Below are 19,227 nucleotides of genomic sequence, written 5' to 3'. Positions count from 1 at the left end.
TGAACATGTTATTACTCAGACCTCGTGACAAACTGACACGTTTTCATTTTCGTGAGAAAAAAAAACTACTTTATATCGAAGGAGTGCCTTTTGATTTTACGGCCTGCACATGCGCAGTTAAGCGCGATACGACCCGTTAGACCCGATGAGGTGTTTATGCGCATGAGCAGAGCTAGCCAACGTCGCCTACAAGCGTGATCGGGGGATTTCTATTGGAGAATGAGTTTCTGCTCGTCTTCATACTGTACTGTCTTCGGACAAGCCGTTCGAGGAGTTTCTTTTAAACCTGCTGTGTTAGGTTATCCCGCCACTAGTCAACCCAAAAGAGTGGAAACAGCGACGCCCACTGGGCTAATGAAAGAAAGGTGTTATTTACCGAGGCCAGGGAGGTGAGTTCAACAAGAGCAACAGAGGCAGATGAGTCAACTGATTACAGTTTCATGCGGTCTATACAAAAAAACAAAACAGAAAGTGATTAGAGAGATGTTTGCACACGTTTGGAGCGCATTTGGTGAAGTAATGGTTGGGTGAAAGATTAGAGAAATGAACAAGCGTCAAACAGCATATTTTTCTGTAGTCCACAAACTACAAATCCCAACCTCTCTCGCCTTAACAGACAGAAAAGCCACACCGCGCCGTAGGGAAATAAGTGGATGCGTTGGTGACAGTAGGGGAAGGGAAAGAGACGAGAGAGGTTTTTCAACATAAATGGAGGTTCATCCGTAGCGGGAGAGAAGAGCAGCTGCAAAAATATAAGCAAAATGGCGAAAGAGCAGGAGGTCGAACGCATTGCTAAAACGCTGGACAAAATGGTGCACAAGAAAAACACGGTAAGTTGAGTTTGCTAGGTGGCGCGGCAGAAATCAGGTATGCTAGGCATGGCAGGAGTGTTGTGGTGGTCGTGTGATGTCGGATGCACCTTTTGTAGACATCGAAAATTCTAGCAAGCTACAGAAAGCTGTTGGCTATTGGTTTTTCGGGGTTCCGAACAGGGGAAAAAACGAGTTGATTGCGCTGTCGACCTTGAAGTGAAAGTGAATTGTTGCACTTCACTACTACTGTGTGGCAGCGTAGGTTGTAATGGCAACATATTGAAACATTGTTGCATTCACGCGGTGATTTGTTTGTTATGAACGGCTGTCCACACCGTAGACATTAAAACCTGCCCCCAGACCCCCCCCTGCCCCTCCGTTCTCCTAATTAGTTAAGCCCAGTCATGGCTACTCGGGTTTATCAGCGGGATCGTTTGTTATCTGTATAGGTTAACTTTGGCCTAGATATGTCGTTTTTCGAACATGCCACTCACTACCTCTGCTTTCGACCCTTGCATGGAGGCGACACCGGAATATTTTACCTGGAGATAAAGTCCTTACATCCATACGCATTCAGTCCCCGCCACACGGATGACCAGCCATTTAAAACGTACAGTTAACCTAACCAAATTTGGCCGCTGTGCTCACATTCGTTCCCATATCACCATAGGCCTACACCACCCAGTTTTTATTGGTCTTATCATCTAGATTCTAGCCTAATATTGTTGGAATAACAGCATATGCATAATGCTCGTTCACTAAAAAATAGATTGATATTATTGTATACAGCGTCCATTTCAATTTAATAGGTATCAATATTTATCTGTCTCCTTTATTCACAGGATGGTGCCCTATATCTGCTGAGGGAACTGAAGAACATGAAGATGTCTCTGGAGACACTACAGGTAGACCTAAGCTTGTTTACTGTAGGCCTCTCTGTCTATACCACAGAAGAAAATACTATTATATTGTGTTACTATGGTCAATGCAATGGTCTAAGGCACTGCATCGCTGTGCCACTAGAGATCCTGGTTCGAATCCAGGCTCTGTCGTAGCCGGCCGCGACCGGGAGACCCATGGGGGCGGCACACATTTGGCCCAGCGTCGTCCAGGGTAGGGGAGGGAATGGCCGGCAGGGATGTAGCTCAGTTGGTAGAGCATGCCGTTTGCAACGCCAGGGTTGTGGGTTCAATTCCCACGGGGGGCCAGTATGAAAAAATTAAAAAATTAATGTATGCACTCACTAACTGTAAGTCGCTCTGGATAAGAGCGTCTGCTAAATGACTAAAAATGTAAATGTAAAAAAAATGTCAATACAATACTATGTCTTTACAATTTCTCTATGGTGTCAGTCCAGGATCTGCATCAGGGGTGTCTGTTGGGCAGGGCCAGACCATAGCTCAAGACCAAACATGTAAATTAGGCTACAGTTATTCCAAGCCCGATTTAAAAAATGTAACGTCCGTTAACAAATTGATTGGCTTGCTTTAGGACCATGCGGCGCATCCCTTGGAAGGCAGAGACAGTGCCAGACAGTTTGCTTTGCCGGTCAGCCGTTTAGGCAGTGCTCTGATTGCTTTGAATTTGATGTCACCATTTGAACTCACCGATTACTTTCACATTGATGTCGGCATAGGCGGAGCATCCCATAGGCTAGGGGAAGATAAGCTTCCCCTAAAGAAAATGGAATTAAATTTGCTATATAATTGCTTGTGCCTATACAGAAATAAAATACTACACCAGAGCGCATGATTTGGCCCCAGAGGGTCATATTTTTTTATTTTTATTTTTTTGCTGTGGATTGATATAAGTGTGCAATTTGGGCAGTGCGTGGCAAATAGCCTACCAAATTGCTGATTTGTTGAGTCTAAAACTCAAATGGCTATTGTTGAAAAGAGAAGACGGAAGAAAATACTAATCTGTCTCTAGTTTATTTGAATTTTCAACTCCGAATTGGCACCAGCTGAGAGCATCGGCCATATCCCTATTGAGTGTGCATATTCACTATCTTTATCATTGGATCAGTACCACAGGATTTTTTTTTTTTGGGGGGGGGGGGGGGGACAATAATAGATGGACGTCATATTGTACAATTTGTCTCCCCTTTTAGTAGGCATAAATTAGATGGTTGCATTCAAGACAAGGTTGTTTTTACTGAACTGTTTGTCAGTGTCAGCAGAGCAGGCTACTAATTTGTTATATTAAAAAGATGTCCGGTCATGTAAAGTGTAGTAGAATTACATTAAATGTGTTTATAAAAGGCCACATTTTTTTTTTCTTGTGCAAAGAAAGGAGAAGCAACGTCTCTGATCAGTCCTACTCTGTCACTATTGTGCTCAGGCATGCACTGTTCACAACTGTGTTTGCTAACTGAGTGAGTTAGATTATTAGCCTAAGTTATGACTACGCCATTGTAACCGGTGTGAAATGGCTAGCTAGTTAGCGGTGCGCGCTAGTAGCGTTTCAATCGGGTGACGTCACTCGCTCTGAGACCTTGAAGTAGTCGTTTCCCTTTGCTCTGCAAGAGCCGTGGCTTTTGTGGAGCCGACGGGTAACGGTGCTTTCGAGGGTGACTGTTGTCGATGTGTGCAGAGGGTCCCTGGTTCAAGCCCAGGTTGGGGGCGAGGAGAGGGACGGAAGCAACGCTGTTACACTATCTACTCATCACATTAGGAATAGTAGCCTTTCTTGCATTAGTCCTGCAAGTGCGACGATAGATCCACATCAACGGGACTGCAGTAGAGAGAGAGACAGCATTTTCTCGGCATCCTCATCACCAAGGACTTGTTATGGACCAACACCACCACCCTTGTCAAGAGGGCGCGACAGCGTCTCTACTTCCGAAGGCGGCAGAAGAAGTTCAGCATGTCTCCCCGGCTCCTCTCCAAATACTACCGCTGCACCATCTAGAGAATAATTGACCGGTTGCTTCACGGCCTGGTATGGGTATTTCTTAGTTCACAACCGCAAGTTCCCCCAGTGGGTGGGGAAGATGGCCCAGTACATCACTGGGACCGTGCTCCCACCCATCCAGGACATCACTGGGACCGGTGCTCCCACCCATCCTGGACATCACTGGGACCGTGCTCCCACCCATCCAGGATATCTACTTGAAGCAGTGCTTAAGGAAGTCCTGCAGCATCATCAAGGACCCCACACCCCCCAGCCACGATCTGTTCACTCCCTTACTGTAGGGCAGACGGTATCGGAGCATGAGGTCTGATACCAACAGGCTCAGAATAGCAGACAGTTTCTATCTACAAATCATCAGACTGCTGAACACTTGAACTGGACTGACCACATGCTCTGATTCTCCACAACTTGGCACACAGACATATATATATATATATATATTACATACACTACACGCACATCACAACCGCTGCTACCAGAATCTTATTATACTGCTCAGTTTATACACTGCCCCCCCCCCCCTTCCCCAAAACGTGTAAATATTGGCACTATAAATTCTCCTCTATTATATTTATGCTAAAATGTTTATTCTGTTCTATTTACTTTATGTTCGTATTCTTATATTTTATTATTTCTTATTGTTCTTGCATTTCATTGGACGATGTACACCATGCTTATCCCATACATACGACTAATGAAACTTGAAACTAGATGCATGCAATCCGTTATTTTTAAAGCTGCAATTTTATTGTGAAAAAAGACTCAATTTATGATCAGGTTGAGTAGTGGTTGACATTGTATATGCCGTTCCACAGACCTTTTTAAACCTGATATTGATCATTAATGGTCGTTCCACATACCTTTTAAACCTGATATTGAGCATTTAATAGCCGTTCCACAGACCTTTAAACCTGATAGTGATCATTAATGGCAGGGGTCATTTTTTGTTGTTGCTGTTTTCTGAATAGCAGTTTAGAGTTTTTAAATGCAATGTAGAAAAAAAAATCGCTGACCGTAATGATAAAGATGTCTGTGTTAGTCCACCAGGATCGGCATGTCGGTGAACGCTGTGAGGAAGCAGAGTTCAGAGGAAGAGGTCCAGACTCTGGCCAAGTCACTCATCAAATCCTGGAAGAAACTACTGGGTAGGTCTGCCTCGTACCACTGTCTGTCTGTCCTGCAGGTCTGCCTCGTACCACTGTCTGTCTGTCTGTCTGTCTGTCCTGCAGGTCTGCCTCGTACCACTGTCTGTACTGGACAGGTGCGATCCACATGTCTGCTCTAGAGAGACCGGGATGGAAAATTATTATAATACAGACTTGTACAGTAATGAAGAAGACTAAACAGAAAGCATTTTTCTAAAGAGATAAACACCTGAATGGGAATAATGATGTGTTGTCTCTTCAGACGGTGCTGAGGGGAAGGCTGCGGAGGAGAAGAAGAAGGAGGGCTCTCCTCTGAGGTCATCAACGTCCAAGGACAGTCCTGGATCCAGCGACAGGAGGTGAGACACCGTGACAACCAAGTGTGTCAGGTACCAGAGGTAGTTCAGTGAATAACCTTGTGTGAGCTCCCTGAACTAATGCCTAGGCTTTAGCTCAGTGGGCTAATGTGGAGTCATACAGTGCCTTGCAAAAGTATTCATCCCCCTTGGTGTTTTTTCCTATTTTGTTGCATTACAACCTGTAATTTAAATAGATTTTTTTTTTGATTTCATGTAATGGACATACACAAAATAGTCCAAATTGGTGAAGGGAAATGAAAAATATAACTTGTTTAAAAAAATAAATAACGGAAAAGGGGTGCGTGCATATGTATTCACCCCCTTTGCTATGAAGACCCTAAATAAGATCCGGTGCAACCAATTACCTTCAGAAGTCACATAATTAGTTAGATTGCACACAGGTGGACTTTATTTAAGTGTCACATGATCTCAGTATATATACACCTGTCCTGAAAGGCCCCAGAGTCTGCAACACCACTAAGCAAGGGGCACCACCAAGCAAGCGGCACCATGAAGATCAAGGAGCTCTCCAAACAGGTCAGGGACAAAGTTGTGGAGAAGTACAGATTAGGGTTGGGTTATAAAAAAGATCTGAAACTTTGAACATCCCACGGAGCACCATTTACATTTTAGTCATTTAGCAGACGCTCTTATCCAGAGCGACTTACAGTTAGTGAGTGCATACATTATATTTTTTATTTTTTCATACTGCCCCCCCCCCCCCCCCCCCCCCGTGGGAATCGAACCCACAACCCTGGCGTTGCAAACGCCATGCTCTACCAACATCCCCTGCCGGCCATTCCCTCCCCTACCCTGGACAACGCTGGGCCAATTGTGCGCCGCCCCATGGGTCCATTATTAAAAATGGCAAGAATATGGCACCACAACAAACCTGCCAAGAGAGGGCCACCCACCAAAACTCACAGACCAGGCAAGGATGGCATTAATCAGAGGCGCAAAGACATCAACAATAACCCTGAAGGAGCTGCAAAGCTCCACAGTGGAGATTGGAGTATCTGTCCATAGGACCACTTTAAGCCGTACACTCCACAGAGCTGGGCTTTACGGAAGAGTGGCCTGAAAAAAGCCATTGCTTGAAGAAAAAAATAAGCAAACATGTTTGGTGTTTGCCAAAAGGCATGTGGGAGACTCCCCAAACATATGGAAGAAGGTACTCTGGTCAGATGAGACTAAAATTTAGCTTTTTGCCCATCAAGGAAAACGCTATGTCTGGCGCAAACCCAACACCTCTCATCACCCCGAGAACACCATCCCCACAGTGAAGCATGGTGGTGGCAGCATCATGCTGTGGGGATGTTTTTCATCGACAGGGACTGGCAAAGTGGTCAGAATTGAAGGAATGATGGATGGCGCTAAATACAGGGAAATTCTTGAGGGAAACCTGTTTCAGTCTTCCAGAGATTTGAGACTGGGACGGAGGTTCACCTTCCAGCAGGACAATGACCCTAAGCATACTGCTAAAGCGACACTCGAGTGGTTTAAGGGGAAACATTTAAAGGTCTTGGAATGGCCTAGTCAAAGCCCAGACCTCAATCCAATTAAGAATCTGTGGTATGACTTAAAGATTGCTGTACAATGGCTAGATGTGCCAAGCTTATAGAGACATACCCCAAGAGACTTGCAGCTGTAATTGCTGCAAAAGGTGGCTCTACAAAGTATTGACCTGGGGGGGGGGGGGGTGAATAGTTATGCACGCTCAAGTCTTCCGTTTTTTGTCTTATTTCTTGTTTGTTTGACGAAAACAAATATTTTGCATCTTCAAAGTGGTAGGCATGTTGTGTAAATCAAATGATACAAACCCCCCAAAAAATCAATTTTAATTCCAGGTTGTAAAAATGTCAAGGGGGTGGGAATACTTTCGCAAGCCACTGAATGTAGCAGAGGTGGTTCAATGAACTACTCTTGGGTGACGCGTAATCTAGCTTGGGTCGGTAGATGACAGGGGTTTGATACAGTCTCTCTCTCTCTCACACACACACACACACACACACACACACACACACACACACACACACACACACACACACACTGACAGGTGAACACTAGGGCTACACCACACAAGCTACATCTCCCCCTACGTCATCAGAGCGCAACGTATGTTGAACGCTGAACGAGAGACCTCTGTTTTATTGTTTTTGTAAAGTTGTGACAGTGTTTCCTTGCTAAGTTTGATTGATTATACTTTTTGATTTTGGATCCTGCGACGCGGTTAGCCTCAGTTTTCTGTGACCACTACTATCTGTCCCAGGGATCCTGCCAGACCAAAAAGTCTGAAGTTGTTTGCCGACGCTAGCTACTAGCCTAGCTGGTAGCTATCAGTATCAAACTAGCAGGGTTTTCCACGAACAGCTTGAACACAGCCTGCGACGCGGTTAGCACTTGCGCTAACACTGCGAGCGCGGAGGTGTCCCACGCTATTTGTGGCTGTATTCCCTGCTGCTTTTTCCCTGCAACCTGACCTGGCTGGAACGGCGTTGTATAGCTAACGTTAGCCGATGCTAGACGTACGTGCAAAGGCACTCCGCTTTCGTGCTCATCGCAGTGAGAGGATTTAAAGGACCTTAAAAGATCTTTCTGCTTTTTTGGGATTTTGTAAAAAAAAAAATTCTGAGCTCTATCTGTTCACTTAGTTGAGAATTCCATGTAAGGAGAGCGACAAAGAAGCCTAGCTGGCCGGCAGTCTCAAATGGATGTCGCAATTGAACGTTTTCAATGCTGCAGGAGCTGTATATTTCACTTTATTCCAGGACAATGTGGACCGCCCGGACTTTCAATGTAGCAACTGTTTGCCTGCAGAGGACTACAGGGGCGAAGTGGCTACTCTCAGCAAACAAGTAGCAAACCTACACAAGCTACTGGGGAATCCACACCCGCCTACTTCTTCTTTCTCTTTTACCCCAGTAGCCGGACGCCGCTCTGGCTTGGTGGAAGTGTCGGCTCTCCACAGCCGACTGGCCGGTACTCTGCAGGGATCCCTCCCCGAAGGGGTCTCCCCCTTCCCTGGAGAATGGAGCTAGTAGGATGCTCCTGGATGACTTTGGGGATGTTCCTGTTCTCGACCCTACCAACCAGCCATGGAGATATGTCACTCGCTGTGGAGTTCTAAAACCGCGTCCTATGGCAACGGGGGCCTCCTTGGAGATGTTAAGACCGGACATAGACCAGAAATGGCTTTGCCGCCCTGGATCCAGAGGTTCCTGTGCCTTCTTCCCTGGGGGCTTCCGATTCGAGATCAGATCCGAGCTACCTGTGTCTTCATCTTCTGTTCTGTCTCCCTCTCCGGTGGCTTCTATTTCTGGTTCAGATCCTCATAGCTCCCACCCTCATCAGACCGTGAGGCTGTCTGAGACTCCGGCCCGTTCATCATCCACGAAGGATACTAGAGCTGGCTCGGGTCCATTGGTCCCCACTGCCCTTCGGTCCTCAAGGGGTTTACGAAACCTCTCGAGGTGAAAGAACGGCCGGACTTCCTCAGCCATTGCACCAGCTGTCATCATCGGCAGTTCTATTGTAAGAAACATCTTGGTTCCCGGGCCAAAAACCCTGTGCTATCCTGGAGCACGAGTACAGGACATTACAAGGCTGCTTCCGACCATTCTACGACAGATGCCGGGCAGATTCTAGCTCTGAATGATTTCAAAAAGCGGACAATTATTTCCGGTCCGGCACCATAGTTGGGGCGCGGTGTGAAAGATTCAGCAGGCTACTGGTATTGCTAAAAGATTACTGTAGCTCTGTTGGAATCACTTTTATAGAGAACTTCGACACCTTCTGGAAACAGAAGCTGCTCTACAGGAATGACAGAGTCCATCCATTGGCTCCTGGACTCTGTCCACGCATTTCAGGGCTGCGTTGAGATGTTGACTTATCAATGACCCAAGACCAGCTCAGTTAATCCCTACCATTGTGTCGCTGAGTTGTCATAATGCTGTAGCAAATGTACATTATCCCAGGGGCGTTGGCAGACACAATGTAAATAACTTAATTTAGGTCCCCCTAACTGCACTGAATGCCTATATTGATCCTGCAGCTATTGTATGCATTAATCCTGTGCCTATGAACCAGAGTTACACTGTTAGCACTGAGGCGGTGTGCCCTTGTAGGAAGTCCACTGTTTGCAGCTTGCACAATTGGCTGAAATATAAAGAACATACTTCTGACAAGCTTCTCAGTAAAGCAATAAAAACAATCAGGCATCCCAGAAAAGTGCTAAAAATAGCCCACATTAACAATACAGTACCAGTCAAAAGTTTGGACACACCTACTCATTCAAGGGTTTTTATTTTTACTATTTTTTACATTGTAGAATAATAGTGAAGATATCAAAACTATGAAATAACACATGAAATAATGTAGTAACCAAAAAAGTGTTGAACCTCAAATATTTTGATTTGTTTTTCAAATAACCACCCTTTGCCTTGTTGACAGCTTTGCACACTAGGCATTCTCTCAACCAGCTTCACCTGGAATGCTTTTCCAACAGTCTTGAAGGAGTTCCCACATATGCTGAACTTGTTGGCTGCTTTTCCTTCACTCTGCTGTCTGACTCATCCCAAACCAACTCAATTGGGTTGAGGTCGGGGGATTGTGGAGGCCAGGTCATCTGCAGCGCCCCATCACAGTCCTTCTTGGTAAAATAGCCCTTACACAGCCTGGAGGTGTGTTGGGTCATTGTCCTGTTGAAAAACAATTGATAGTCCCACGAAGCCCAAACCAGATGGGATGGTGTATTGCTGCAGAATGCTGTGGTAGCCATGCTGGTTAAGTGTGCCTTGAATTCTAAATAAATCACAGACAGTGTCACCAGCAAAGCACCATAACACCACCTCCTCCAGGCTTTACGATGGGAACTACACATGCGGAGATCATCCGTTCACCCACAGCGCGTCTCACAAAGACACGGCGGTTGGAACCAAAAATCGTCAATTTGGACTCCAGACCAAAGGACAAATGTCCACCAGTCTAATGTCGATTGCTCGTGTTTCTTGGCTCAAGCAGATCTCTTCTTCTTATTGGTGTCCTTTAGTAGTGGTTTCTTTGCAGCAATTCGACCATGAAGGCCTGATTCGCACAGTCCCCACTGAACAGTTGATGTTGAGATGTGTCTGTGTCTTGAACTCTGTGCAGCAGTTATTTGGCCTGCAATTTCTGAGGCTGGTAACTCTAATGAACTTATCCTCTGCAGCAGAGGTAACTCTGGGTCTTCCATTCCTGTGGCGGTCCTCATGAGAGCCAGTTTTATCATAGCGCTTGATGGTTTTTGCAACTGCACTTGAAGAAACTTTAAAAGTTCTTAATGTTCCATATTGACTGACCTTCATGTCTTAACGTAATGATGGACTGTTGTTTCTCTTTGCTTATTTGAGCTGTTCTTACCATAATATGGACTAGGTTTTTTACCAAATAGGGCTATCTTCTGTATACCCCCCTACCTTGTAACAACACAACTGATTGGCTGAAACGCATTAAGAAGGAAAGAAATTCCACAAATGAACTTTTAAGAAGGCACAACTGTTAATTGAAATGCATTCCAGGTGACTACCTCATGAAGCTGGTTGAGAGAATGCCAAGTGTGCAACCTGTTAATTGAAATGCATTGCAGGTGATTTGTTTAACACTTTCTTTAGTTACTACATGATTCCATATGTGTTATTTCATAGTTTTGATGTCTTCACTATTATTCTACAATGTAAAAATAAAGAAAAACCCTGGAATGAGTAGGTGTGTCCAAATTTTTGACTGGTACTGTATGTCACCGGGGGCTTGTTTCTAAAACTTTTGACTGGTAGTGTACATATAACTGGTACTTTCTGTAGCCTAAGAAACAAGGTTCATGAAGTCAATAACTTGCTAGTAACAGATGACATTCATGTTCTGACTATCTCTGAAACTCTCTTAGATAATACCTTTTTGATACAGTGGTTGCAATACATGGTTATGACATCTACAGAAAAGACATGTCAATGCGGTCTATATTCAGAACCACATTCCTGTAAAGCTTAAAGAAGATCTCATGTTAAATACTGTTTTAGTAATATAGCTACAGGTTCATCTGCCTCACCTAACGCCCATTCTTGTGGGAAGCTGCTATAGACCACAAAGTGCTAACAGTCAGTATCTGGATAACATGTGTGAAATGCTTGATAATGTATGTGATATCAACAGAGGTATATTTTCTGGTTGACCTCAATATTGACTGGCTTTCACGAAGCTGCCCACTCAAGAAAAAGCTCCAAACTGTAACCAGTGCCTGCAGCCCGGTTCAGGTTATCAGTCAACCTATCACGGTAGTTACAAACGGCACAGGAATGAAATCCTCAAAATGTATTGATCACATCTTTACTAATGCTGCAGTAATTTGCTTTAAAGCACTATCCAAATCCACAGGATGTAGTGATCACAATATAGTAGCCATATCTAGGAAAACCAACGTTCCAAAGGCTGGGCCTAGTATGGTGTACAATAGGTTTTGTAGTGATTCTTATTTACATTTACATTTACGTCTTATGTTGATGTAAATAATATATGTTGGTCCGTGGTGTGTAATGAGGAGCAACCAGATGCTGCACTTGACACATTTTATGAAATGTCTTATTCCAGTTACTAATAATCATGCACCCATTTAAGAAAACGACTGGTAAAAATGGTTAAATCCCCTTGGATTGATGAGGAATTGATGAAAAATTGTATGTTTGCAAGGAATGAGGCAAAAGGTATTGCAAATAAGTCTGGCAGCACAACCCGCTTGCAAACGTACTGCAAATTGAGAAATATGATAAAACTGAATAAAAAGAAGATACAACACTATGAAACAAGGATAAATGACAAAGAATGATAGTAAAAAGCTTTGGAGCACCTTAAAATTACATTTTGGGAAAAAAGGCAAACTCAGCTCCATCATTAATTGAATCAGATGGCTCATTCATCACAAAACAAACTGATATTGCAAACTACTTTAATAGTTTTTTCATTGGTAAAATTAGCAAACTTAGGCATGACATGTGACTAAACTGAATAAAAAGAAGAAACCTATACTATGAAACAAAGATGAATGATAGTAAAAAGCTTAAATACAATTTTGGGCAAACTCGGCTCTGTCATTCATTGAATCAGATGGCTCATTCATCACGCAACCCACTGATATTGCCAACTACTTTTAATGATTTTTTTCATTGGCATACCAGCAACAAAATGCCGACACTACACATCCAAGTATATTTTACCAAATTAGTTAAGACAAGCATTGTACATTTTCAATTATGTGTAGTGAGTGTGGAAGAGGTGAAAAAATGATCTATCAATAATGACAAGCCACCGGGGTCTGACAACTTGGATGGAAAATGACTGAGGATAATAGAGGACGATATTGCCACTCATATTTGCCATATCTTCCATTTAAGCCTCCTAGAAAGTGTGTGCCCTCAGGCCTGGAGGGAAGCAAAAGTAATTCCGCTACTTAAGAATAGAAAAGCCCCCTTTTTACTGGCTCAAATAGCCGACCAATCAGGCTCTTAGTAAACTTAGTAAAATAGTGTTTGACCAGATACAATGCTATTTTACAGTAAACAAATTAACAGGCTTTCAGCACACTTATAGGGAAGGACATTCAACAAGCACAGCACTTACACAAATTACTGATTGGCTGAGAGAGATTGATGGGGGCTTTTCTATTTAGACTTCAGTACGGCTTTTGACATTAATCATAGTCTGCTGATGGAAAAACTTGTGGCTTTACACCCCCTTCTATATTGTGGATAAAGAGTTGCCTGTCTAACAGAACACAGAGGGTGTTCTTTAATGGAAGCCTCTCAAACTTAATCCAGGTAGAATCAGGAATTCCCCAGGGCAGCTGTTTAGGCCCCTTACTTTTAAAAATCTTTACTAATGACACTTACTAATGCGTAAAGCCAGTGTGTCTGTATGCGAATTACTCAACACTAGACACGTCTGCTACTACAGCGACTGAAATTACTGCAACACTTAACAAAGAGCTGCAGTTAGTTCAGAATGCATGGCAAGGAATAATTTTGTGCTAAATATTTCAAAAACTAAAAGCATTGTATTCAGGACAAATCATTCACTAAACCTCAACTAAATCTTGTAATAAATAATGTGGAAGTTGAGGTGACTAAACTGCTTCGAGTAACCCTGGATTGTAAACTGTCATGGTCAAAAACATGTTGATACAACAGTAGCTAAGCTGGGGATAATAGTCTGCCATAATAAAGCGCTGCTCTGCGTTCTTAACAAGGCAGATCCTACAGGCTCTAGTTTTGTCACACCTGGACTACTGTTCAGTCGTGTGGTCAGGTGCCACAAAGAGGGACTTAGGAAAATTACAATTGGCTCAGAACAGGGCAGCGCGGCTGACCCTTAAATGTACAATGGGAGCTAACATTAATGATATGCATGTCGATCTCTCATGGCTCAAAGTGGAGGAGAGATTGACTTCATCACTACTTGTGTTTGTGAGAGGTATTGACATGTTGAATGCACCGAGCTGTCTGTTTGAACTACTGGCGCACAGCTCAGACACCCATGCATACCCCACAAGACATGCCACCAGAGGTCTCTTCACAGTCCCCAAGTCCAGAACAGACTATGGGAGGCGCACAGTACTACATAGAGCCATTACTACATGAAACTCCATTCCACATCAGGTAACTCATGCAAGCAGTAGAATCAGATTTAAAAAAACAGAAAAATACACCTTATGGAACAACGGGGACTGTGAAGAGACATGCACACAAACGCTAGCACACGCGTTCGTTGTAATATTGTTTTATGGTGGTATTATACATTTTGTATTGTAGATAGGTAGTGGTGTAATAATGTTATATGATGTACTGTTTTATCTTTTGTTTTATGTGTAATGTAATTGCCTTAATGTGTTTGGACACCAGGAAGAGTAGCTGCTGACTTGGCAGGAACTAATGGGGATCCTTAATAAATAAAATACAAAGTACACACACTGATGTTACTGTTTAGAATAAATGGAAGGATCAGTGTGACTCCTAACATGTAACATTTTTCTTCTCGCTGTCACCCTCTTATCTACCCCAGCAAGAAACTGCCTGAGCCCCCTACGACCCCCACCACCCCTACGACCCCCACCACTCCAAAGTTCACCTCCTTCCCCCCCGTGCCCGTCACCACTGACAGCGTACGCACCAAGTGCCGAGAGCTGCTGGTGGCTGCCCTGCAGACCGACGGTGAGACAGACCCTACCAAGATGGCTGCCATTATCAGCACATTCTACAGCTGTATAGGTTGATGACTTCAGCAACTCTCTAGTATTATACGTCTCTGGGTGAGACGTAGCCCAATCACAGAGGGATCTAAGATATGGGGTGGCTGGAGGGCCATTTTAAAATGCATTATTTTGACGTTTAATTTGTGTATATTTTTTTAACTAATGACCACTCTGTTTGATATGTTAGATGACCACAAGACCATTGGAGCAGACACTGAGAACTTGGCTGCTCAGATTGAGGACTATATCCTTTCACCTGTATGCTTGTTGCTGTCCGTTTCTGGTGGTGAGGACCAGACAAATGTGTGGTTTGGTGTTTCTGGTGGTGTGGTGAGGACCAGACAGATGTTTGGTGGTGTGGTGAGGACCAGACAGATGTTTGGTGGTGTGGTGAGGACCAGACAGATGTTTGGTGGTGTTGTGAGGACCAGACAGATGTTTGGTGGTGAGGTGAGGTGAAGACCAGACGACAGACATGTGGATATCAAAGGTTTCTGGATGTGGATTGTCTTTTTTATAGACGGACTCTGCATGTCTAAGAGCGTCTTACTGTGTGCGGTGTTCTCCTTCACTTCCCCGCTCCACGTATCTACCAGGAGTTTAAGTCTACAGACCAGAAGTACAAGTCCAGGCTGAGGAGCCGTATCTCCAACCTGAAGGACCAGAAGAACCCAGACCTCCGACGAAACGTCCTCGCTGGAAACATCTCCGCTGACCGCATCGCTAACATGGCTGCTGAGGTACATAGGGGTCTGTGTGGGGGGGTGTGTCTGAGTTTCATGTTTTGGCAGTGAACCTCTTAGAGTTGAAATATGTCCTAAGGTTGAGTCTAAAATAACATGTTTGTGTACACTTCACATCTGACGCTGAGACACTTCTGTAAGGTCAATTCTTACACAATTCTCTGTTTGACCCACCAGGAGATGGCGAGTGCAGAGCTGAAGGAGATGAGGAAGGCTTTGACCAAGGACGCCATCCGAGAGCACCAGCTGTCCAAAGTGGGCGGGACAGAGACGGACATGTTTCAATGTGGCAAATGCAGGGGCAAGAACTGCACCTATACACAGGTACAGACATAGTGAACTGCACCTCTACACAGGTACTGACGTAGTGAACTGCACCTCTACACAGGTACTGACGTAGTGAACTGCACCTCTACACAGGGACTGACGTAGTGAACTGCACCTCTACACAGGTACTGACGTAGTGAACTGCACCTCTACACAGGTACTGACGTAGTGAACTGCACCTTTACACAGGGACTGACGTAGTGAACTGCACCTCTACACAGGTACTGACGTAGTGAACTGCACCTCTACACAGGTACTGACGTAGTGAACTGCACCTCTACACAGGTACTGACGTAGTGAACTGGACCTGTGTAACCAGCGTCACTGAGTGCAGCCTAACAGTACAGCTTCCTCATGTCCTTATCAGTACTTGATCACCTGTCCTCTGTCTCGCCAACACACGTGATCGCCTGCTGTATAACGTACTAGCAAGTCGCACCACATAAAAGCTAACGCCAGTGGAAATATTTCAAGCTGTGGGGGTGAGCCTACGACGGTACGACATTAACTTCATTACACCAACACACAGGTCAACACGTGTAGTCGGTTCAGTGTAGCACACCTGGGGTAAAATCACAGAAAATAACATGCTTCTACAGGTTAGAACAGTGTGTGTGGGTACATGCTTCTACAGGTTAGAACAGTGTGTGTAGGTACATGCTTCTACAGGTGAGAACAGTGTGTGTGGGTACGTGCTTCTACAGGTGAGAACAGTGTGTGTGGGTACATCCGTGTCCTGTATGTGTGGCTCGTTGTAAATATGCGCCGTCTCTCCCTGTGTGTTGTAGGTGCAAACGCGCAGTGCTGATGAGCCCATGACCACCTTTGTACTGTGCAACGGCTGTGGCAACCGCTGGAAGGTAGGCTGTGTATCCATTTCACTCTGTCTGGGTCTAGTACAGACCTGGGATCATTTAGTTTTATCTATGCTTAATTTGAATATCAAAATAAAATAGTTGCCTTTTTTTAGTTAACTCTTTATCAGCTATATTGGACTACCTCAAGTATTTTGAAGTTTTTAAATAAACTACAAAATAACATTATTTTTCTGCACAGGTCTGATACCCTGTTCCCAAGCTTTGTAGGCAGTTCTTAAATGATTGGATCAGTTTGGTTGGATTGGTTTGGTTGGAGCGTTCACATAATTGCTTCCGCCTATCCAGTCCTGTCAGATCTGCAGGCATGTGTATAGGGGTAGAGACCAGGGGTTACCTAACCCTGACTTGGTGTGAGATGTAAATAAGGGTTAGAAGTAGTGTGGTCCTCTGTAGCTCAGCTGGTAGAGCACGGCGCTTGTAACGCCAAGGTAGTGGGTTCGATCCCCGGGACCACCCATACACAAAAATGTATGCACGCATGACTGTAAGTCGCTTTGGATAAAAGTGTCTGCTAAATGGCATATTAATTAATATTAAAGTAGGGGAAGTGGAAACATGGTGCTTATTATGGCTTGGCTGCTCAGTACTCGTGCAGTACCACCTTGTCACCACAAGATGGCAGCAGACATTGTCAAGCAGTGCTGACTTTACTGGTGCTACTGTTGTTGTAACCATCCAGACTTCTAATGATGTTATACATTCTCTCACATCAAGATAATTCAACACACCTACCGGCCACTTTTTGTTTTGTTTTGTTGTTGTCATGTATACTCACAATCTAGTCATTTAGCACTCTTATTCAGAGTGACTTCAATCAGTGCATTCAACTAAAGTAAATCAACCACATCCCATGATCATTGCAAGTAAAACATTTTAATAAAAACCTTCTCTCTCCCTCCTCCCCAGTTCTGTTGAGATGATATTCTGGATTTGCTACAAGAAGAGCTGACATGGATAACGAAGTCAACCGGGACCTATTTTGTTACGACTGCAGACTGTTTTTCCTTTGTTGTTTTTGATACTTTTTCTTCTTTTTTTTTTTTTTTTTTAAATCTTTTTTTAAACATTAACTCATAAATCTGGATAAAATGTTTTGACATTTAGTAGCATTTAATTTTCATATCCTTTTCTCTGTCTATTATATGGAGCTAGTCTGGGTGCCTTTTGTGTTTCTGCTTGCCACAACCTCTTATGGAATGTCATGCTTGGCTTGATAACGAGTTGGCAAGAGCACAAACCGTTCTGGGACCATGCTGATGTTGAACACTTACTCTTAAAACAACATTTTTGGTTTGCTGTTTATTAGTTGAAGCTATATCTTACTTTAAATTTTTTTTCTTTCTTTCTTTGCATTAGGGAACATAGGTGTGCCTTAATTTGCCCCTCTGTGCCACAAAATAATTATTTTACTGTTAGTTTTATACACTTGCTGTATAGAGTATATACACTCTTAGGGTAAGTCCCAAATGGCACCCTATTCCCTAAGTAGTGCACTAAAAAGAGAATAAGGTGCTATTTGGGACGCATACTTGCTGTATATAAAACAAGCCTTTTTTTTTTTGAAAATGTGCTTGGGAGTTATTCTGAATCTACATGCATACATGCATACATGCATACATGCATACATACATACATACATACATACATACATACATACATACATGCTACACAGGTTCTTATAGTTCCATTTAGGTTTTGATTCTTCCGTAAACAAACGAGAGAAACCAGAGGATTTGCTAGAAGATGTAGAGATTGGAGGAGCAGTGTGAATAAGGGATGAGGAGGACGGGTTGTTCTCTGCTGAACGTTACTAAAGGGTTAGCGGGGACTGGAGAAATAGCCTGACGTCACTATCGAGTTCGCAACACATCTCCGTTTGTTGAAACCAATTTTTATAAAATGTAGGTTGGATTTCAGACATGCTGGAGTGAAGAGCCTCCTGACGAACTATCGACTGGTTTGAAAAGTTTTATCATGCAAGTGATTTATTTTGTATGTAAACGTTTGTCCTCCCAACGGGAACTTGTGTCAATTTAATTAAAAACTGATCTAAGGAGTGTGGAAAGAGTCTGGGGGATCCTGGTGAGTTCTTGTTGACACTTTTTAAACGCTCTCAACCCCGAGCCACGCTCAGTTCAGTAACCGAACATTGTTTAATGTTGGAAAATACAGATGTCATGAATAGAGCAGACGTGATCCTTGGTGTACATGTAAGAGGCATGTTTGTTCTACGTATCATAATTATATCTGAACGTTCCACAACACGTCCTGCTGAACGCGCCCCCTATGAACAGCAGGTGAAAGACCCAAGAAAGTTCTATCTGCATTACAGAATGTTTGCTGTGGAAAAGCCCAAAGAGGAAGCCAATTTCATCTGACTTTATACCCTCATATAAAATATTTGTGAGTACTAGATACAGTGGGGAAAAAAAGTATTTAGTCAGCCACCAATTGTGCAAGTTCTCCCACTTAAAAAGATGAGAGAGGCCTGTAATTTTCATCATAGGTACACGTCAACTATGACAGACAAATTGAGATTTTTTTTATCCAGAAAATCACATTGTAGGATTTTTTATGAATTTATTTGCAAATTATGGTGGAAAATAAGTATTTGATCACCTACAAACAAGCAAGATTTCTGGCTCTCACAGACCTGTAACTTCTTCTTTAAGAGGCTCCTCTGTCCTCCACTCGTTACCTGTATTAATGGCACCTGTTTGAACTTGTTATCAGTATAAAAGACACCTGTCCACAACCTCAAACAGTCACACTCCAA

At 43.6% G+C, this 19,227-nt stretch overlaps 1 protein-coding gene across 2 annotated transcripts; it reads left to right on the top strand.

Moving 5' to 3' along the window:
• Positions 1-353: 353 nt before the first annotated feature.
• Positions 354-18,520, top strand: tcea2 (transcription elongation factor A (SII), 2). 2 transcript variants are annotated; one of them, XR_014615033.1, is made up of 11 exons: positions 660-830; positions 1,655-1,717; positions 4,765-4,870; positions 5,133-5,229; positions 14,314-14,462; positions 14,691-14,747; positions 15,089-15,243; positions 15,424-15,570; positions 16,362-16,433; positions 17,358-17,882; positions 17,961-18,520. XR_014615033.1 is itself a non-coding variant. In XM_084186872.1 (10 exons), the coding sequence occupies exons 1-10, from the start codon at positions 762-764 to the stop codon at positions 17,364-17,366; spliced, it is 924 nt and encodes a 307-aa protein (XP_084042998.1). In that variant the 5' UTR covers positions 354-761; the 3' UTR covers positions 17,367-18,520. The 2 variants fall into 2 exon arrangements, 1 of the variants encoding a protein (XP_084042998.1); XM_084186872.1 differs by having other exon boundaries at positions 354-830; positions 17,358-18,520.
• The last annotated feature ends 707 nt before the right edge of the window (positions 18,521-19,227 follow it).

Source organism: Coregonus lavaretus (genome assembly GCF_964263955.1).
Source record: "Coregonus lavaretus genome assembly, chromosome: 22".
NCBI classification, from domain to species: domain Eukaryota; kingdom Metazoa; phylum Chordata; class Actinopteri; order Salmoniformes; family Salmonidae; genus Coregonus; species Coregonus lavaretus.
The sequence above is the reverse complement of the archived record's forward strand: the minus strand, read 5'-3'. Positions and strand labels throughout refer to the sequence as shown.

Excerpts from the sequence above, each read along its gene's own strand:
- tcea2 (XM_084186872.1), top strand. The coding sequence starts at position 762 with ATGGCGAAAGAGCAGGAGGTCGAACGCATTGCTAAAACGCTGGACAAA. Across the intron at positions 831-1,654 it reads TGGTGCACAAGAAAAACACG|GATGGTGCCCTATATCTGCT; the intron begins GTAAGTTGAGTT and ends CTTTATTCACAG. Across the intron at positions 4,871-5,132 it reads ATCCTGGAAGAAACTACTGG|ACGGTGCTGAGGGGAAGGCT; the intron begins GTAGGTCTGCCT and ends TTGTCTCTTCAG.